Source organism: Homarus americanus, unplaced genomic scaffold (assembly GCF_018991925.1).
Source record: "Homarus americanus isolate GMGI-L3 unplaced genomic scaffold, GMGI_Hamer_2.0 scaffold23617, whole genome shotgun sequence".
Classification (NCBI taxonomy): Eukaryota; Metazoa; Arthropoda; class Malacostraca; order Decapoda; family Nephropidae; genus Homarus; species Homarus americanus.
The window spans coordinates 5,592,462-5,611,331 of record NW_024720711.1 but is presented as its reverse complement, the minus strand read 5'-3'; the positions used below and the strand labels follow the sequence as shown (position 1 = coordinate 5,611,331).

Below are 18,870 nucleotides of genomic sequence, written 5' to 3'. Positions count from 1 at the left end.
TAATGTATGGGGCCAGTAACACTATGAGTAAACATTTATATTTATAATCATGGGAATAAAAATTAATGTTCTTACAAATGGCAGTGAAATGCCTTTTAAGTTTCAGGTACAAAATCCTACTGTAGTCACATGTAAGGAAGTATTTTCATTACACACATGAGAAAAAGCACGGAGTGACTAAAGCAATTAAAAGTAGCTTGTGAAATCATAACTTTGTTTTTCCATAAACTTTCTTTTTAATGCTTCAGATTCTGTAATACATATCTAATTTTTACAAACCACACTCACAATTTACCTTAAAAACATACTCTGTACTGTATCTACCATCAAAGTTCCTCCAGTTCAGATTTTCATACAAGGCTTCAGCACCAATTCAAATCCCCTCCCCCCCATTTTATACTAAGGAATAATTATGTCCATTGTTTAGCTAATAAGTTGAGATATCTTTTCATAGCCAGCATTAACTAGGAATTTGAAAGTGGTATCTGTTTTGAGATCACCAAGTTTGTCGCACTCCAGTAGTTCCTTTGAAGGCACCAGCAGCTCATGGACTTCACTCCCTGCAATAATAATATCAATAAATTCAAGATGTACTCTAAATGGTGGTGCACAAGAGGGAAGTTGTTTGTATATTTTTATGAGTATCCTAGCATGAATAAGGAAGATGCTTTACAAGAAGAAAAGTTTCATGAATTTACCCAAAACTTATCATGACAACAAACCAACACAGAATCATGCATAAACATTTTATGTTACCTTGATTGAATGCTAATTCAATGGTTTTAAACAGGAGTGTGTCACTGATAGCCTCCAGGGGGTTGTCTGTATCCATGTGTTGCCAGGAGTTGCGTAACACGGCTCGCACCCAAATCTCTTGCTTCAGCTCACCGACTTTCTCCACGGGTACAAATGCCAACAGATCCAAAGCCTTCTTGAAGTCATATTCATTGGCATAAACATTGTCTTCACTTGTGTACAACTGTGTGAAAGTAATTAATTAAGGTTTGTCATAATGGTCTAAAGATCAACAAATATATGTGTATCTCCTTTATTGTTTGTATCTTATCACAAACTTGGTAATTTCACTGTTTCACTCCCATGTATTCAGCCTTGACTAAGGCGCTGCATTGCCAAATGTCTTACCCTGAGCTATGGTACGTTCATCTGGAGGCAACTGGACATATAAGCATCCATAAAACTGAACCAGACCTACCTCAACAAGTTCAGCGGGAGGGATGACCCTCATAGCGTCTGGGTCAAGGGAGTTAGCAATGAAGACAGGTTCTGGAAGCTGTTCTTGGTAAAGGATGAGTTCTTCTTCCAAGTTCATGGTGTCATCATCCTCCACACTTGTCTCAGTTGCCCCAGGACTGCTGGATGCAAGACGACACAGCTTGCTTAAGCTTAACAAAGTCTGGAAAAAAAAAAAAAAAGATCTTATAAAAAGTATTATTTTTATTCCCATCCCATGTTTGTTTGAAGGTGAATCAAGTGTACAGAAACCTATAAACGTCAATTATGCTGTGTACATAAGTTTTAAATCGCCTTTACATACATTCTCTTAGTACAGTAATTTGGATTAACTTTACTATTTAAACATGTTAGTTTTCACTTTCCAAAAAAGGGCATTTCGTCCAGCTTATTACAGCTGGAATTGAATACAATAGATGCTCTGCCTATGGGTATATATACTCGTACAGTATAATCATCTGCTTGAATAAAGGCTTTTGTGTTTTTACGAAGAAAAACCGTGGAATTGTAAATGAGTATTTAATGTACGTACAGTATTTTCTGAAGATTCTTTTAAAATGTAAAAATGTCAACAAAATTTAGATAGTGCACGGAAACCAAAATGTTATCAGACAACCCACAGCAGACATTGCCACACTATAATATGACCACAAATTTGTCACAACGCTACCTTACCTTCTTCCTACTGAGGTATGCCGTCTCCTCAAGAGCCAGCTGACGTAGTGTTGAATGTGCAGCAGAGAATTCCCTTGTTTGAATATGGTGGAGCCAGGCCAGAGAGGTGTAGTCTTGTAAGAACCGTGACAGATCTCCTTGAGTACCGTGACTCAGCAGACGACCTCGTTTACCGGTCTCCAGGTACCACCGGAACACAAAGTCTGAGAATCCCTATGAAACATTTTACAGTTTTAGATATTTAAATTTCCACATTTTACACAAAAGAACATAATTATTGCTACAAGCGACCATGTAACAGCTTTAACAGTAATAAAATTGTTACTTTAATTAAGAATTTCTTTTACAGATCAGTAAAGAGTCTTGACACAATGCCAACTTCAAAATGTACAGTACTGTATATTAATTAAACCAGCAAGGAGATTTAAAGATCTCAGTCTTGAGAACTCGACATAAAAAATTAAGTTCTATGTCTGTCCCCCAATTCTATAGAGGAAACACATTGGCATATAATCAAATGAATAAATACATGGAAATACAGAATGTAGATAAAACAACAGATAATTAGTATACATCTAATTTTGGGGGGGGATGTAATATACATATCAGCCACCCAAAGCAGAACTTGCCCTGGGTGCCAAATGGGGCCGGTAAACCATCTTCTTTATTTTTGTTACCTAAAGAGAGCAAAAAGAAGACTGGGTGCATATGTGTTTATTCCTGGTTCCAACCATCCTGAAATACGAAGAAAATGCCCGCTACAGTGATTGTACATTGGAGTGGTCACATTCCTTTGGTCACACTTACATCTGATCCAAACTGGGTCATGTACTGGCTGAGTCTTTCCTGGTTGTTGGTGCGGTCACATACTTCCACCAATGTTCGGAAGTCGCAGTATTTCTCAGCAAGGCCCACCGCTTGATCATACTGTTCACCTTGTACTGTACAAAGCAGGAAAAGTTATAAGAGTAGAGCAATATAAATGGCAATCTTAATTTTGAATCACAATGGTAAAAAAGCTATATAATTACACTACTGACACTAATGTAACAACAGCAAAAAATAATAATAGAACAATGGATCATTTCACCACAGTAACTCTGGCAAAGCTGCTGGAATAAAGTATAAGAACAAAAAATGGGATCACCTGAAGAATCTCCACCCCAGCTTATTTCACTTAAAGATTAACCATCCTAATTGCTCACCTAACCTAACCTCATCCCCCCAAAATAGCGTTAAGTGCGGTTAATCTTTAGGTGAAATAACCAAGGGTGGCGATTCCTCAAGTGATCCAAATACTTTATTTTCATAAATTATATAATTACTTGCTGTCACGACTTGTACTCTACTTGCATTCCCTTGAAAAATAATAAACTTGTATCATAACTTACAGGCAGATTAAATGAAGAGCAATAAACTTACCAAGCGGTTGAATAAGATTGTAGCGGTCCCTCTCGTAGGCACTCGTAAGGGCTTGGTGCGAGTCCAGACTGACAGCCGACAGAGACCGCAGCTGGGGTTGATATCCAGTAAGAATAACATCAGCAAGTTCAACCATCTGCGTATAAAGCTTAGTCCTGGTAGCACCGTCCTCTGCACGCACAAGTCCAATCTGTCATAATGATATTGCACTGAATATCACCTTCACTCGGTACTGTACACTGTACCCGCACTACTGTAATTTGATATTGTTCAGGCTCTGAGTCGATCAAATTAGCATGAAATATCATATCAAAACAAAATTCTAGATTTTTGCTACAGTTTGAGAAAAAAATATTATTTTTACAAGTTGTCTTGATGCTTGATATTGGGAAGTCTAGCAAAACAAAAACTTAATTCTACCTCAACAAAAAATAAAATTATCCCAAAAATACAGAATTAGTGAGGGTTCAGTGTATTTCTAAAGGAAAAAACAAAAGAGAGTGAAAAGGAAGTTCGTCTCACAGGAAGAGGAAGTAAGGAAGAAGTAAGAGACTTGTCATTAATGAGGTGAATGATTTTATATTGAATCTGATATAATAATGACAAATAGAACTGAGGTTCACGACTACATATGTGGTGATGGACATGACTATTATAAAGTAAAGCAAAGTAAAGTATGGACAAACACCAGAAAAGAACCCTAGGTTTTTTTGGATACATTGGTGGCTGATACAATGGGAGTTTTACCGAATACTGTATAAATGTTTGCTGTAGCCTGTGCTCTACTCTGAGGTAAACTGGTGGATTGTATTTATTCAGTGACAATAGCCAGTTGCTTCAAAGATCTTGCATTGACCTTGTTGAAGAATTACCTATGTTAGACAAATGTTGGGCATGTAATAAGTAGATGAACTGTAGAGAATGGGGCAGCATTATAATGTGGAGAGAGAAAATGTTGTGAGATGTCCTTTGATTTCTCAGAGGTTATACCTAAGATAAAGATGTGCAGTGAGTTGTGTGTAAGTGGAAGCTGGAAATGATCCTGTTTGAGAGAGATAGTGAAGAAATATAAACTACTCGTACCTTAACTGTAGTGCCATGTTGCTCCAGTAGCAGCGTCCGTACACCACGAGACCCCTGAGAGGCTGTCCACGGGATGTGTTCCAAAGGTGGGTCATTGGTGGCTCCCGTAATGCCGGAAATGCTGCTAGAGACAAATCTAGCACTTTGCAGCAAGGCGAGGACAAGTGTGTTGACAGAGTGTATTGTAGCTGGAGGATCTCGAGGGGCGACATCAGCTGCCAACACCTATCAAATATGAAGTGAATAATTTAATATTGAAATCTATCAATGAGTGACCACATTAACACAACTGAGTAGATGACAGATATTTCCCAGTCCTACACAGTAAATATTCATAACATCCTATAAATACTTCAGAGATTAAAATGTACAGTATTAAAGGTTACAACGTCCAGTCTTGGGTTAATAGCTGTACAGTATCACAGTGAATACCATATATAGTGATTACCGAGGTTACAGAACAAAGCTCAGAAGCATTACAAAATTAAGTTTACATTACCCTGGCAAAGGTAAGACAATTAGGGCTTGGTGAACAGTCATGTGTTGTCTTGTCTCAGTCGGTGACACTGTTTGAAGGGTTACAGTGCAGTACCATATACAGATCTACCACAGACATGGTGAAGTGCAACCCAGGGAAGGTGAGGTAGTACTCTCAATCACTCAACATGGGAAATTATTTAGAAGCTAAAAAAAAAAAAAAAAAAATTCTCAAATCTAGCAAAGTTAAACAATGACATAAATAAAAAGGAAATGTAAATAAATAAACTTATAAATAAAAAATAAAAAAAAATGAGAAGGGACATCATACAAGGAGGCCCAGGTATGTACCCTTTATTTTCCTTCTATATGACCTGACCTCCCAGGATAACACTGAACATTAACCAACAGACACAAGTAATCTCCGACGTACTTCCTCTTGTGCTCGAAGTAAACCCCAGATGATGTCCTCAACCTGGCTCACACGACGATAAAACAAGTCAGCGTGAGTCAGCTTGCCCTTAGGGGACTCGTAACGGTCAGTAAGAACGTGTCTGGAATTAAATAACTTTAATTAACAGTTAATCACAATGGAATTAATTATCAGTCAGGTTTGGAACCTGATAATTAATTGATAACGTATATTTTTTAAAAAGATACACTAAGGACAGACCCCCAATTTACATGAGGGAGTTATGTTCCTGTAAAACCTCTCGCAAATCATTGTTTTATATATCGATACACATTTTCCCATTGACTCTGGTAACCTCTCAAAAAAGGAAAAAAAAATCCACTGCTCGACCCCTATTCTTTGTTTACCAGGTACATGCCAGGGTTTTTGCTTGTAGATCAAAGTACAGGACATTTTTCTTTTATATCCGAGTTTTTGTCAGTAAAATCCTTTTAAATTAGGGTCTGCCAGTAAAAGAATATTTTCCACTCCTGCAAGCCCATTCCTACTATATTCTACCCATATTCTCGACACCATCAACAAACTTGACACTCCCTCATCCTTTCTCCAGCCCTGTTGAACACTTCCTTGAAAACACACATTTCTTTTGCACTTCTTCACCTTCCCAAATTTTTTCATTATCATCCCCAGATTCTCATTCAACTAATTTCCAAACCCCTTATCTTTATATTTTTTCTTTACTCATATCAATCATCCCTTCTGCTATTCAAAACAACAGACACATCAATCACACACAAATCCTAACCTTACACAGTATTAAAACAGTGTACGGCATTCTTCTCATCTCAAAAACTGGAATTCAGTCTTATTAAATGACACAATTTCTTCTTTAAACAAATGATCTACGTATGAGACACAATAATTTATTCACTTGATAACCAATGATGCATACTGTACGAAACCTCGAGAATCTTGACCCTTATTATCACCCAACCACACACTGATACAAAGAGAAAACACACCACTGGCAATAATCTTACTTTATAGCAGCATCAATGAGGTGTTGGTGGTCGTTGTGTTTAGAACGTAACGCTGTAGCAAAGGCGAGTCTCTCTCCATGTTCGGCCAGTACAATGCGCGTCAAGACACGTGTTTCGTCTACTACTCCCACACTCAAGCGCTGCCACAGTCCTGTCTGTGATAACATTAACACTGGTTTTAATTATTACAGTTCTGCAAAAATAAACCTTGGAAAAAATTAAGATGATTAAATGAAAAAAAAAAAATCTAAATCCAGTATCAATCAGAGTACAGTACTGTACTGTAGATTTGTGCAAATATTTACTATATAGTCACAAGAAGAGCAAATATTCCCAGGGTGTGGTTTATTTAACAACAAAGAGTCACAACACTGCCTACGATCACTGGAACAAAACCATCTTGCCAAAATACACAACATACAATTATTTTCCCAAGTCCCATAAAATTACATTAATTTTTTTAAAAAGTTGATTTAAAAATGTCTAATTATGGACTAGTAAATACCATACAAAGAATGAAAATAAAATTAACCTCACTCAATGACATCCATCCTTACCCTGCTCAGAAGACCCAAGACGTGTATCAACCTACCTGGTGCAAAAAATTTATGTAATACTGATGGGCTGTGGTCTTGTCCCTCAGTTGGTTCTGTATGAGGAGAGACATGGGCGCACCCGTCCCTCCAGCCTGGTTACTCTCGGCCCACCTGGGATCAGTGGCTGGGGAGTCATTGAGCAGGTTGGACGAGAGCTGGATCACTGTGCCGTCGAGGTTCGTGTTGTCTGACCCGGGAAACAGTTCATCCAGAAGGGCCTAAAAACCAATAAAAAGAAATGAAAAATTTATATCTGTTGTCCTTCCTATCTATCAGCCTTATTCCCAAATCACATGTAACTAAGCAATAGTGAGAAAAGTTTAGACATTCATTAAATAGAAAGTAAATTTTGAAAACAATTACCTGAGCTTGTGGGATGTTGCTTTTGTTGAAGTGTAGGAAGGCTGCCTGGAGTCTGGTGGTGTAATCATGGCTGGAGGTGATGGACTCCAGGCCCACACTGCTGATGTTTAGGGCCTCACACAACCTGGACGTGTCCTCTGCCATGCTCTCATTCATCAACACACTGAGGAAGTTAACAGATAGTCAAACATTTGCCAAGCACCTTAAGAATTATTACCCCACCTAACATACAGTATGGAGGTTGAATACATTACATCTACTGTCAAAATCACACAGCACCAAACTTTCAGTTGAATGTGATAGCATTAAGATGGAATATTTGCCTAAACCCTAGATGTCCTCCCTATAACACCAGCTTTCATCAATAAACAAGTCTTGTGAGTGCTTATACTCTTCCTGGAATTAGCTTCGTAAGTAATCCATAACACGTCAGACTTTATACAACTTAATCAACTTCAACTTGTGTGTGCAGGTGGTGGGTGTGGTGGCTGCTTCATCTATCTAATCACCAAAACATGGAGAACTATTCACCACATGTTTGCTCCTGTGTTGTTAAAGGTGTTACAGTATTAAAGAGCAAAGAGGATTTATGTGCTGATGGTCACTGCCTGATAAACTTGTGGATACTTTAAACACTTCTTCCCAACCCACAGGAAACAACATCAGACGTAAGAGAGACACACAAAAATTAAATGCATGGTGCAGCTCATCATGTTCTACTTATCACTGTGAATACACCAAAAAAAGACACAGTACAAAATAAACACTTACCGGTAAATAACAGTGGGGTTTTCATGCAAGGAAACACCGGCTTACATCATAGGTTGGAAAAAAATCTGATAATCCATGAGCTGTGAAAATGTGCAAACAGTACAGTATATAAAGACCAACAATTCGCTAACCTTGACTGGTTAAGATGCTGGTTAGAAGTTATGGACACAATGCCATGATTTGCAGAGAAAAACAGAGGGAGGCCTTGTGAGCGACCCACACCGAGGATGCTGTCTCCTGCCCCAGAGAACTCCACGCGGTCACCACTGTCACCCTCACCTACCGCTAATGGGCAAAGGATTTTTTCAAAATCAGGGAATGTCACTGATAGAACTAACCTTAAAAAAATATTTATGTATCAAATACCCTTAAACTTTATTATGTGTAAGATGAATACAGAATAAAAATGACCCCAAACAAATGTCTATTAATTATACAGAGTATATATATATACAGTATATATATATATATATACTGGACTACAAAAAAAAAATTTCCAGAAGGCTCACAAAGCATTATTGCTAATATGACAATAACCTGGTTATCGTGCAAGCATAAAACTTCTAATTAGGTTGTACTGTACACCACTTGTCCAAATTTGACTAAAAAAGTAATGAATGCACAATTGGCTTTACCTGAGACACAGAGAACAGTGTTTTTGTTGTAGATGTACGCCGTACTGGTGCACAATAAGAACCGCTGAGCCAGTAAAACGTTCTCTGCAGACTCCTGGTAGTACTCGGAGTGTTTCAGCACGGAGAAGTTGCTCACCGCCAACGGAGGAGCACTGCCCCCTGTCTCCATTGTTGCTGTGGAGATAAGATGGTAATTATATCACGAGTGACTACTACAGGTTGACAACCCTTTATCCGAAATTCCGAAAACCGAAAAGCTCTGAAAACTGAAAGTTTTTTGTGGAGCAATTTTTTTTTTTTTTAAAAGGGATTAGCCCACCCAGGCATAGATCACTGACCCACATCGGGGCCTGGGGGGCGAAAATGTAATAGTAATACTAATTATTATAATAATAATAATACTGTAATAATAATTATAATAATACCTGTAATTATTCATAGTAAATAAAAATTTTAATTAAAAAATACACCAAAAATAAAATAATAATGATAACAATAATAAAATAATAATAATAAAGAAATACAAGAATGAAAAAAAGATAAAAAGTGAGTAACATGACCTAGACCTATGAATTATTATTATTACCTGTATTATTATTATTATAATTATTATTATATTTTCGCCCCCCAGGCCCCAATGTGGGTCAGTGACTTGTGCCCGGATGGGTTAATAAAAAAAAAAAAAAATGAAAACCGAAAAATTCCGAAATCCGAAATGCCTCTGGTCCCAAGGATTTCGGATAAGGGATTGTCAACCCCATACACTACTGTAAAATTTACGTCAACAGTTTGTAACAGGAATAAAACAGATACAGTACAGTACTGTACACAGAAGAAAAAATATCTTTCACATATTACAACTTAACATTGTACAATACAGCATTTAAATTTTCCACGTTTTAACAAAGCATATCGGTGGAACTATATGGTAATTGCCCCAAGACAGTACTGTACAGTGAAAGTAGTTGCTTCATATTTGAGTGTCTACTCAACAGGTTATCCCACGGATGTAGTTTGAGTGAGGGATTCTGGTGATGGTGGTTTCACACAATACCTCAGGGCCGTCAGGTGTCGTTCATACTGATATTGAACTTTGAATTAGCCAATAAAATTATAGATACCTATATTATTAGGTCGCCAGGTGGGCTTAAGACATAATATATGGAATATACCCCCATGTCACTATACCCACCGACTCACATTTAATATACTGCAATGCATTGGAATCTGAGACAATGTCCATAGTGTAGGCAGCTGTGAATACTTCAGATCCAAGAGCTGACACTCCCAGGTTCACAGCACATGGGTAGGGTGGACTAACAACAAGAGTTGGAGTGTTAGAGGCTGTATCTAAATTAAGATTTTCAACAAAATCCAATTTTGGGCCGAAACTGCCAAAACTAAGCCTAATGCCTTGGTAATTTTTTATCTGCACTGTGCTTTTCTTTCGGAATTTAAATTTTAGGGGTTTAACTTTTTTTCTTTTTCTTTACTGGGACTAGCCCATCCGAGTAAAAAGAAATTACAAATAGAAAAGTAAATGTACAGTGCATCCAGAATAACACAAAAACACCAAAATCTCACATCAGAAACCCGTAGTTGGCGAGTAGGCCTAATTAGCGTTGAAAAAGAGTCATTAAAATTCTTCCAGGCGCCAATTATGACCACAAATTACCCAACACATCTGCTGACCATCTGCCATTAATAAACTGTCTTGTAACGGTGTCCATCATTATTCACACTTCCATCCACCCTAAATACTTGGTTTATTGCCACTTGATCCACTCAACAGAGAGAGAGAGAGTGGAAAAATGATAATATATTCATCAACTCTTTATATGAATAATACTCTCTTGACTGAATAATTAAAAAAAAAAAAAAAAGTGTAACAGCCAATTGTCCCGGAATATACGAGTTTTACACAAGTTTCCCATGGGAGGAGGAGAGAAAACTTTAGTATTGTGTGGCGCCGCTAGATGGCAGCACCGGCGCCACAGTTTGTAAACATTGACACTCCCAGCTGACCAACCTGCCTGCAGTACTGTAACTATTGCCCTCATTTAATATAGTTTTAGGTTGTTTTTATAATGATGTAGTGATATGTATTATGTAGACACTTTTTAAATAATTAAGTGTGGGTGTACTGTATGTGAGTGATAATATAGCTAGTAAGGGAGAATATTCGTTTTAGTAAGAGAACGTTTCACACTGTTCACTTCCTCTATAATCGGTATACAGGTATTTATTTACTGAAGTCACCACACAAGTTTAAATTAGTTCAACACGTACACAAAAAAAATGGAGAAATATAAATAACTATTAACAGGAAGTTGAGTTAAACAAGGATAGTCAATATAGTGAATTTCCATCCGAGTCAGTTTTATTAAATTGACTTACTTGGTCTTATTTTCCAAACCTATTTTATAATGTTTGGTTTATTTATCTGTACTAATTACCATACTGATCACCACTACTTTTTCTTGCAGGGTTTTGCTGATTTTTCTTTTTTTTAAATTAATAAACAGTTTTAAGGCGTGTGAGGTAATATTTGACGAGCTTTACACACCCAAACCAACTATTTATTACGATACTGTGTCAAAAATTTACTTGCCCCGAGATAATTGTAGATTTGGTCGAAGAATTAGTTTTTGTATTTCTATTTTTGTGTTGTATTATTCTTGAGAGAAACTTTCACTTGTGTATTTCAGGACTGTGGTGTCGTTTCAACTCCAGTTTCACAATAGCTTTCAGGATGTCAGCACGCAATCAAGTTATTACTCAACAAATTAAGCAAGACTGGATTAATCGGGAATACATTGAGGTAAGATTGTGTAATACTTAGTTGAAATTCTCTCCATGTTAAGAATATTTTACTAACAATAATTGGCCACCAAACATCAATTAACCTACAGATTATAAATTACTTCACTGAAACTTAGGTGCCCAGATAATGCTTCCCAACACCTCTAACCACACAAGTATGACTACCGGTACTGATAAACCTATGATAAAACTGGAAATGTTTACCTCGTAATTTTGCCCTCTTGACATTTACTCTGGGAGTGATAAACCAAATCTTTGGTAATTAAAAGCCTGGTAAAGACGGTCTTGAAATATTACGTTGAGGAAACCCCTTAAAGATACACCATCATCCTTAACCGTTTCAAATACTACATACTGCATTATGTTTCACGCGGATACAGTATATACCCAGTGGCTTTACTTATGATTAAAAGATGGAAAAATTTATCTTGGTTTCTTGTGAAGATTTATATGCTTGCTCTAACACACAGCCAGGGAGTAAAGCTGATAGAAAGGAGGCCATCATAATTATTAAGTAACAACATTGTCTCTCTTCAGGTCATCACCAGCAACATCAAGAGGATCGCAGAGTTCCTCAACAGCTTCGACATGTCATGTAGATCCAAGCTGAGTCAACTTAACGAGAAGCTGACCATGCTTGAACGGCGCATTGAATACCTCGAGGCACGAGTTACGAAAGGGGAAACCCTCAACTGAAAAATATGGCATGCAGTCGGGGGCAAATGTACAAATACGAAGACGGGCACGATATTACCTAACACAACCTTATGGACTTGAGGAGGATGGAAAGCACAATGTTATGAATGATTGACTGCCATGAGACTTGTGTTTTTGTATATATTTGAACCTAACTGTGCATATTTACACTAGAATATATTAATAAGTATTATACCATACCAGTGCTAGTTAATTAATTAAAATGCTCTTTAACACAGTAAAAATTAGTATCTCAAAGCCTTGTGAGAATTATTTTGAGTTAACAGCTGCAGTGAAAACCAATCCAGTATATATATATATATATCATTGGTGTCAAAATAATGTACCTTGTGACAGTAGCTAACATCATCAACAAAACATTGTACAGTATACCACCAAAATCGAACTAGAATCATTTTTACTGTGGAGATCAAGTCTATGTATTAGTTTTTCAAGTTTTTTATAAATAAATGAAGAGAGATTAATTACCTGTGTTTCAATATACTGTAGTTACTAGAATTACAGTACAGTACTTGTACAATACTGTACTATGTTAACTTAAGAACATGTAAAGGATCTTGGTCTTTCAAAATTCAGTATATTGTCTCATGAAGAATTTGTTCATAATCAGGAGGTACTTCACAAGAATGATGTAGGGTATGTTGGGGGGGGGGGGGAGCTGATCACATCCCTTCACCTCCACACAATTGTAAACATGACAGTTCTATAATAAACAATTTACCATAAGGAATAATTATCGACTTTTGAGATTTCATATAAAATTTAGATTGGTATTATCTTTTTAATTGCCAACCAATGCAGTCATTCCTACAGTGTATAGGTTCCCGTCTGAGCTGAATAAAATATTAAAAGTGGAATCCCCATAGTGAAGGGATTAATCTCCCATTTAAATCCCTCTCCATGACTCGCTTAACCCATTCATACACTGTATAGACTGGTATAGGGTATATGCCATCTGGTGCATGAGTAAAGACTTTTCACCACGATCTTTTACTCGACAGCACAAATTAAATACACTTCATTTATCATACTGTAATTACTTTCTACTACAGTATATATAATGCATATTAGCACAACATACATACCTGTACTGTACTACAAAACTGTCTAGATGCAAGAACCAGGGGACCCATCACCTCACCTGGGTTATGAAGACACAACTGTTATTTAAACAGCAGGAGACGTTTAGCTCCAAGATGCTCAGGCTGCATCACTACACCCGCCAGCAAACTCCACCCTCCACTTCCCTCATCTAACCAGTTCATCTATCAACATGTTTTTGTTGTTTTAATCATTTCCCAATTCTCATTTTCTTCTTTACTGTTAACCACTCTTTGGCTTCTTCAAATAACCTGTAGTTATGAAAATACTGTACAGTACTTCATATAACTACCAGTGCCAGGCAATGTACTAATCTATCTACAACACGAAGTACAGTGATCCCTCGGTTAACGAAATTTCGGTTCACGAATTACCTTCCATAAGATTCTTCACTTCAGTTAACGAGCAATCCCTCGATTAATGAATTCCTTACGAGCGCCCCTCAACATGTTTTCGCTTGCTCACTAGCTGTCTTATTAGTCCGCCAATACAGTAATCGGTTCTAGGGCTTAAATTCCTTACCATTTTAGTAAATATCAAGAAGGTTGTACTATTCAATCATTTTAAAAGTTTTATATTAAATTTTTTAGTCATTTTACCAATTATTGAATATAACTGAAGTACAGGAAACTAGTTTTGTGCGCGCCAAACAGCCACTCAACACACCAAGCTTGGCATCAGTTTGTTTACAGGTTCAGAGGAAGGAACATCTTGTTTGAGATTCTTCAACATAAATGCTTTTTTTCTGTGTTTCCAGTCAAATTATTGGTCATTTTGAAATATATTTTACATATTGATAATATATAGCGCAGTGCAGTGTTGATTTAAAGAAAATAATCTTGAATTACACCAAGTGAACTAAAATTTTATGGGTGAAATGGCACATGGGGTGACTTCTCTTCCACCCCAATGCCTTCTCTTCTCCCTTCTCCTCCACCCCCATTTTAATTCCCATCATCATCAACCAGGAGCCTTCTACATGCACACCTCAAAGTAAATGTACTTTACTACATTTATTTTTCATTTGTATGTAATTTTCGGTGAGCTGGAACCAATTACCCAAAAACCCATTGAAACAATGGTTTCGGTTAACGAGCAACCTTCTGGAACGAATTGTGCTCGTTAACTGAGGGACCACTGTATGTACTTACCAAGAGCATACACCAGCTGCTGTGACACTTGAGGGTTGACTGCAGCAGTGAGGACCATAACAGATGTAGCACCAGAGGAGGGCTGCATATCCACCAGCCACACCCGCAGCTGTGTCGCACCTGCACGCTCACGACCCTAGTAGAGCACCGACAGGCAAACTCTTAGTGAAGTTATGTTACCTTTAAAAATAAATCAATTTAAAAAGGATGCCAGTGTGAGGACTTTATGGAATTACTGTATTTCTATTAATCTAAAGTATTCGGAATACAGTACAGTAATATAATTTACTTGCAACCAAACAATGAAAAATTGCACAAACAGAATATAACTTTTACACGACTCCAATAATTCAACTTGTAGCTCTTGTTCAGTGTGCAGTACTGTACTCTGCCTAATCCATCATAACATTTAAAGTGACAGGGAGAGACACCAACAAAACTGGAAGAAACTACTCACCCACACATGGTCAACAAAGCCTTCTCGTATGTACTTCTCCACATTGCACTCGTACACCAGCTTGTCAGGTTCACCAGGTATGAGATACCACTTCTGCAGAGAGTGAGCCGAGAGCACCAGCACTGCACGTTCGTCATTCTCTGCCCCAGGGACTCCCACTGCTCTCACTAACCGCTGCAAATACCAACATATACATACTATTAAAAACATGTTTCGTAAACCACTTTTATAAGTTTTTGTTTAACCACAAGAACAATGAATAATAATGTTAGTGACAAGGAACCACACTTCAACTCACAGCCTCTGGAGCCTGGATGGGCATGGACCCAAACACTAACGATGACACCCTGCGAGAGATGCCCCCCAGTAGACCTGCTGGAACCTTTAGCTGTCGTACATTGATAGTCTGATTCCCACCTGAACCTCCACCTGGTTGGATAAGTAGTGTAGTTGATGTGGTTGTTGCGAGAAGGCAGCCCAGAGCGGGTCCAAGGAATACCAGACTGTCACACTCTTGACCCTAAGATAAAGGCAAAGATTTAGTTGTAAGTGCAGTACAAGCAGAAGGTAATGTGTGTGATCATATGATAGTTAAACCATCTTGGAAAAAGTTTTTAAAAGTTTGTAGCAACAGTATTGCTGTGTAATTCTATTGAGTACAACATGAAGCAAGAGATGTATTCCAAAACTAATTTGTGTAAGTCATGAAGCTATAAATAAGGAACCCTTCCCTGAACAGGACAAATAAAAGTAGTACAGTACAGTAGACCCTTGAAACACTATGACAGTGGGACCAAGAATTCCCATGAATCGGCAAACCATGATATATCAGTCTATGTACATCAACTGGAAATATACGGTACAGTACAAGACAACAGCCCCCCAAAAATACTAAAAAATATGATCCTATAACCTTCCCCAAAAGTAATTTTTATTCTCATAATGAAAGAATGTGAAATATGATCAGAGAAACTTACAACAATTTACCTTCATGCTCTATGATCACCTGCAGAATCTCATCTCAGCATGTGGAAAATACAATGTGTACATGGTGATAATACTGGCCCTGGATACGACACTACATAGTAATTTTTGCAATTAGTTTTGACAGTAACCATGACACTAACCTGGAGCTCTGTGCTAACTTCGAAGTAGGAGCCTTCATGAGCAATACTTGGCCAATATCGCACAAAACCCTCAGGAGATGCAGCTATACAGGATGGTACCTGAAAGATGGTGGTTGGTTGTAAAATTTAACAGGACAGAATGTCTTTCTTTTATATTGAGCCATGAAAACATTATAATACTGTGCTGGGTCTCCAAATAGATATGTTTGGGTTCTGCTTGTGCCCTTAGTAATAAATGGGCACACAGACAGGTAGAATGACCCTTGGGTGGTTGATATAATCCTAAACTTTCACTGCACGATTGTATGCTCACCTGTCCTTCATTAGCTGAATAAACAACCACAAGCTGAGCACGATGAGCGAGGTCTGATGGTGGTAATGTAAGCTCCCGGAACTGGTGGTTGACAAGGCGTCGAGAATCGTCCAATCTGTAGCGCCACACTAACAGGCGACGGCCACACACCAACCATGCCCACCCACACTGTGACAAAACTGCTGACATCTCCACATTACCTGAAGTATATTAAGCAACATCAAAACTGAATCTGAATTCACAACAGTTCCCAATATATATATATATATATATATATATATATATATATATATATATATATATATATATATATATATATATATATATATATATATATATATATATATATATATATATATATATATATATATATATATATATATATATATATATATATATATATATTAATAATAATCCTTTATAAACATTAACAATGGTGATGTGCGTCTTCATTCCTTACGATCAACAAATGTGAGAGCTTCCATGACCAGAGCAGGCAAGGATGCTCCATAGCTCTCCAGAGAGTATTGACCACTTCCTTCCAACAACTGTGAGGTCTGTAGGGAACGGTTCAGTGGTGTTGATCGACTGAAAAATGTGTCAATCAACAATTAGGAATATTGGCTTTTACTAAACAAAAATTTATATGCAAGTAAATCACTGTAGGTGCGCGTGATCTAGGTGTATATATATATATATATATATATATATATATATATATATATATATATATATATATATATATATATATATATATATATATATATATATATATATATATATATATATATATATATATATGAATAATGAACTCCAGAATTTGTGAAGAACAGTTAGTGTTAAAACTAACCAGAAATAATGCACTTAAATGGACAAGGCAATCAGATGATAAAATAACTGACTGAGAATAAGAGAGACAGGAATATTGTGCATGTTTTTTAAAAATTTGCATTTTGTAATAATTGATAAAACATACAGTAGGTCCATTATTTAAGTGGCCTATTGATAAGGCTAAGATCAGGTGAGGTACAAGTATGGAAGTGTCAGAGATCAATAACAGGTAGCATTAATATGTCCATAACCTAATAACTCACCCAGGTGTATAAGGTGATCGTTGGGCAGTTCCACTAAACAGTCCTGTACTTCTTCTCCGTGCTGCGGCTGCTGCTGCTGCTCTTGCACTGGCTGAGGAATATGACGCATTGGCAGTGCCTCCTCCCCGGTCTGACACAGGAGTGTACATCGTGCTGGTGAGGGGTAGGGGGTGAAATCCTGGTCAATATCACTAATATGGTGTAAATAAAGTACAGTAAACGGAAAACAAACTGAAGAGGAAAATTATTTCAAGCTTCAACTTACACAATTGTGTCAAGATATATTTCATGTTTGGGCAAAATAGCTTTAAATTATTATTCATTATTTATGCATAACAACAGAAATTATTAGTCTTCAAACACTTAAGGATATCTGCTACTTAGTGAGCTTCAACCCTGTGTGTACGGAATCCTTTCTGAGCAGAATAATATCATCTGGTATTAGCCAACTAAGGTAATTACTGTATATACAACTTCACACCCGCTGAATCTTCATAGAAAACGAATTTAAAAGTACCACAATTTCACTGTTTTATAGATGACAATGTCGTAATTAAGGCAAATGTGTTAAAATATGTTTATTTAAAGTTCAAGATAAGTTAACCTAACCTAACAAACCCAAACCTAACGTAACCGAACCTTACTAATCTAACTTTAAACCAAACCAACCTAACCTAACCATTCCAAAACGTAAAATCCTATAATTCGCTGGATGACCAAAACGATAATAATACCAATTTTCAGAATATTCTCTTCCAAATCATTTCCCACCAGGAGACTGCAGAGTACTAAGGTGCTCTAACTTTACAGCTCCACCCCAAATACTTCTTTTAGGACACAAGTTGTATCACATCATTTTCCCTTATTTATCACAAATGAGGTTAGAGACACTAGCGAACCGATTAGTGGTGAAGAAGATAAAAAGTCACCCGTTCAAACACATCTTAACACTCACATACAATAACCACAGCATAAACTACCTACTTAGTTATATCACTTCAATCAGAACTTGACACTCTTTTCCTAAGACCTAAGACCTAAGACCCCTTCAAAATATTCAAGAATGTTTAAAAATTGAGGAAATACTTGTTATTCCCGCCGCCTCGTTCAACTGTGGTAAAGTAACATCAAATATAACACAGATTCACTCGGATTAATCTCCATTGTTCCTTAAGTGTTTATTTAACTCTCTTAATGAACATCTAAACTTAAGAGAACAGAGAATATATTAAAATTTAAATCAGTTTTATAATTTATCTAATATATGAGATATATTAACCGTTTGGTCTTATTTATTTATATTAGTTTTAATATAAACCTTCCATCACTAATACTAAAAAATCTGACTTGGGGTTTCTAAAA

General features: G+C 36.9%; 2 protein-coding genes across 3 annotated transcripts; one reads left to right on the top strand and one right to left on the bottom strand.

Annotated features, from left to right (window-relative positions):
• Window positions 1–28: 28 nt before the first annotated feature.
• Window positions 29–18,683, bottom strand: LOC121860785 (nuclear pore complex protein Nup133-like). The gene is made up of 21 exons (XM_042358157.1): window positions 18,595–18,683; window positions 17,509–17,661; window positions 16,875–17,002; window positions 16,415–16,614; window positions 16,102–16,200; window positions 15,273–15,494; window positions 14,975–15,148; window positions 14,518–14,653; window positions 8,726–8,899; window positions 8,222–8,375; window positions 7,320–7,482; window positions 6,953–7,174; window positions 6,361–6,515; window positions 5,342–5,462; window positions 4,432–4,656; window positions 3,349–3,538; window positions 2,734–2,867; window positions 1,927–2,139; window positions 1,214–1,414; window positions 757–979; window positions 29–560 (listed from the first exon to the last, which is right to left on the bottom strand). Exons 2-21 carry the CDS (start codon window positions 17,655–17,657, stop codon window positions 424–426), a joined length of 3,420 nt encoding a protein of 1,139 aa, XP_042214091.1. The 5' UTR covers window positions 17,658–17,661; window positions 18,595–18,683; the 3' UTR covers window positions 29–423.
• LOC121860788 (probable protein BRICK1-A) lies at window positions 10,675–12,729 on the top strand. Of its 2 annotated transcripts, none has more exons than XM_042358166.1 (3): window positions 10,675–10,768; window positions 11,434–11,546; window positions 12,086–12,729. In XM_042358166.1, exons 2-3 carry the CDS (start codon window positions 11,478–11,480, stop codon window positions 12,242–12,244), a joined length of 228 nt encoding a protein of 75 aa, XP_042214100.1. In that variant the 5' UTR covers window positions 10,675–10,768; window positions 11,434–11,477; the 3' UTR covers window positions 12,245–12,729. The 2 variants fall into 2 exon arrangements, with proteins under 2 accessions (XP_042214100.1, XP_042214101.1); XM_042358167.1 differs by having other exon boundaries at window positions 10,733–10,763.
• Window positions 18,684–18,870: the final 187 nt, after the last annotated feature.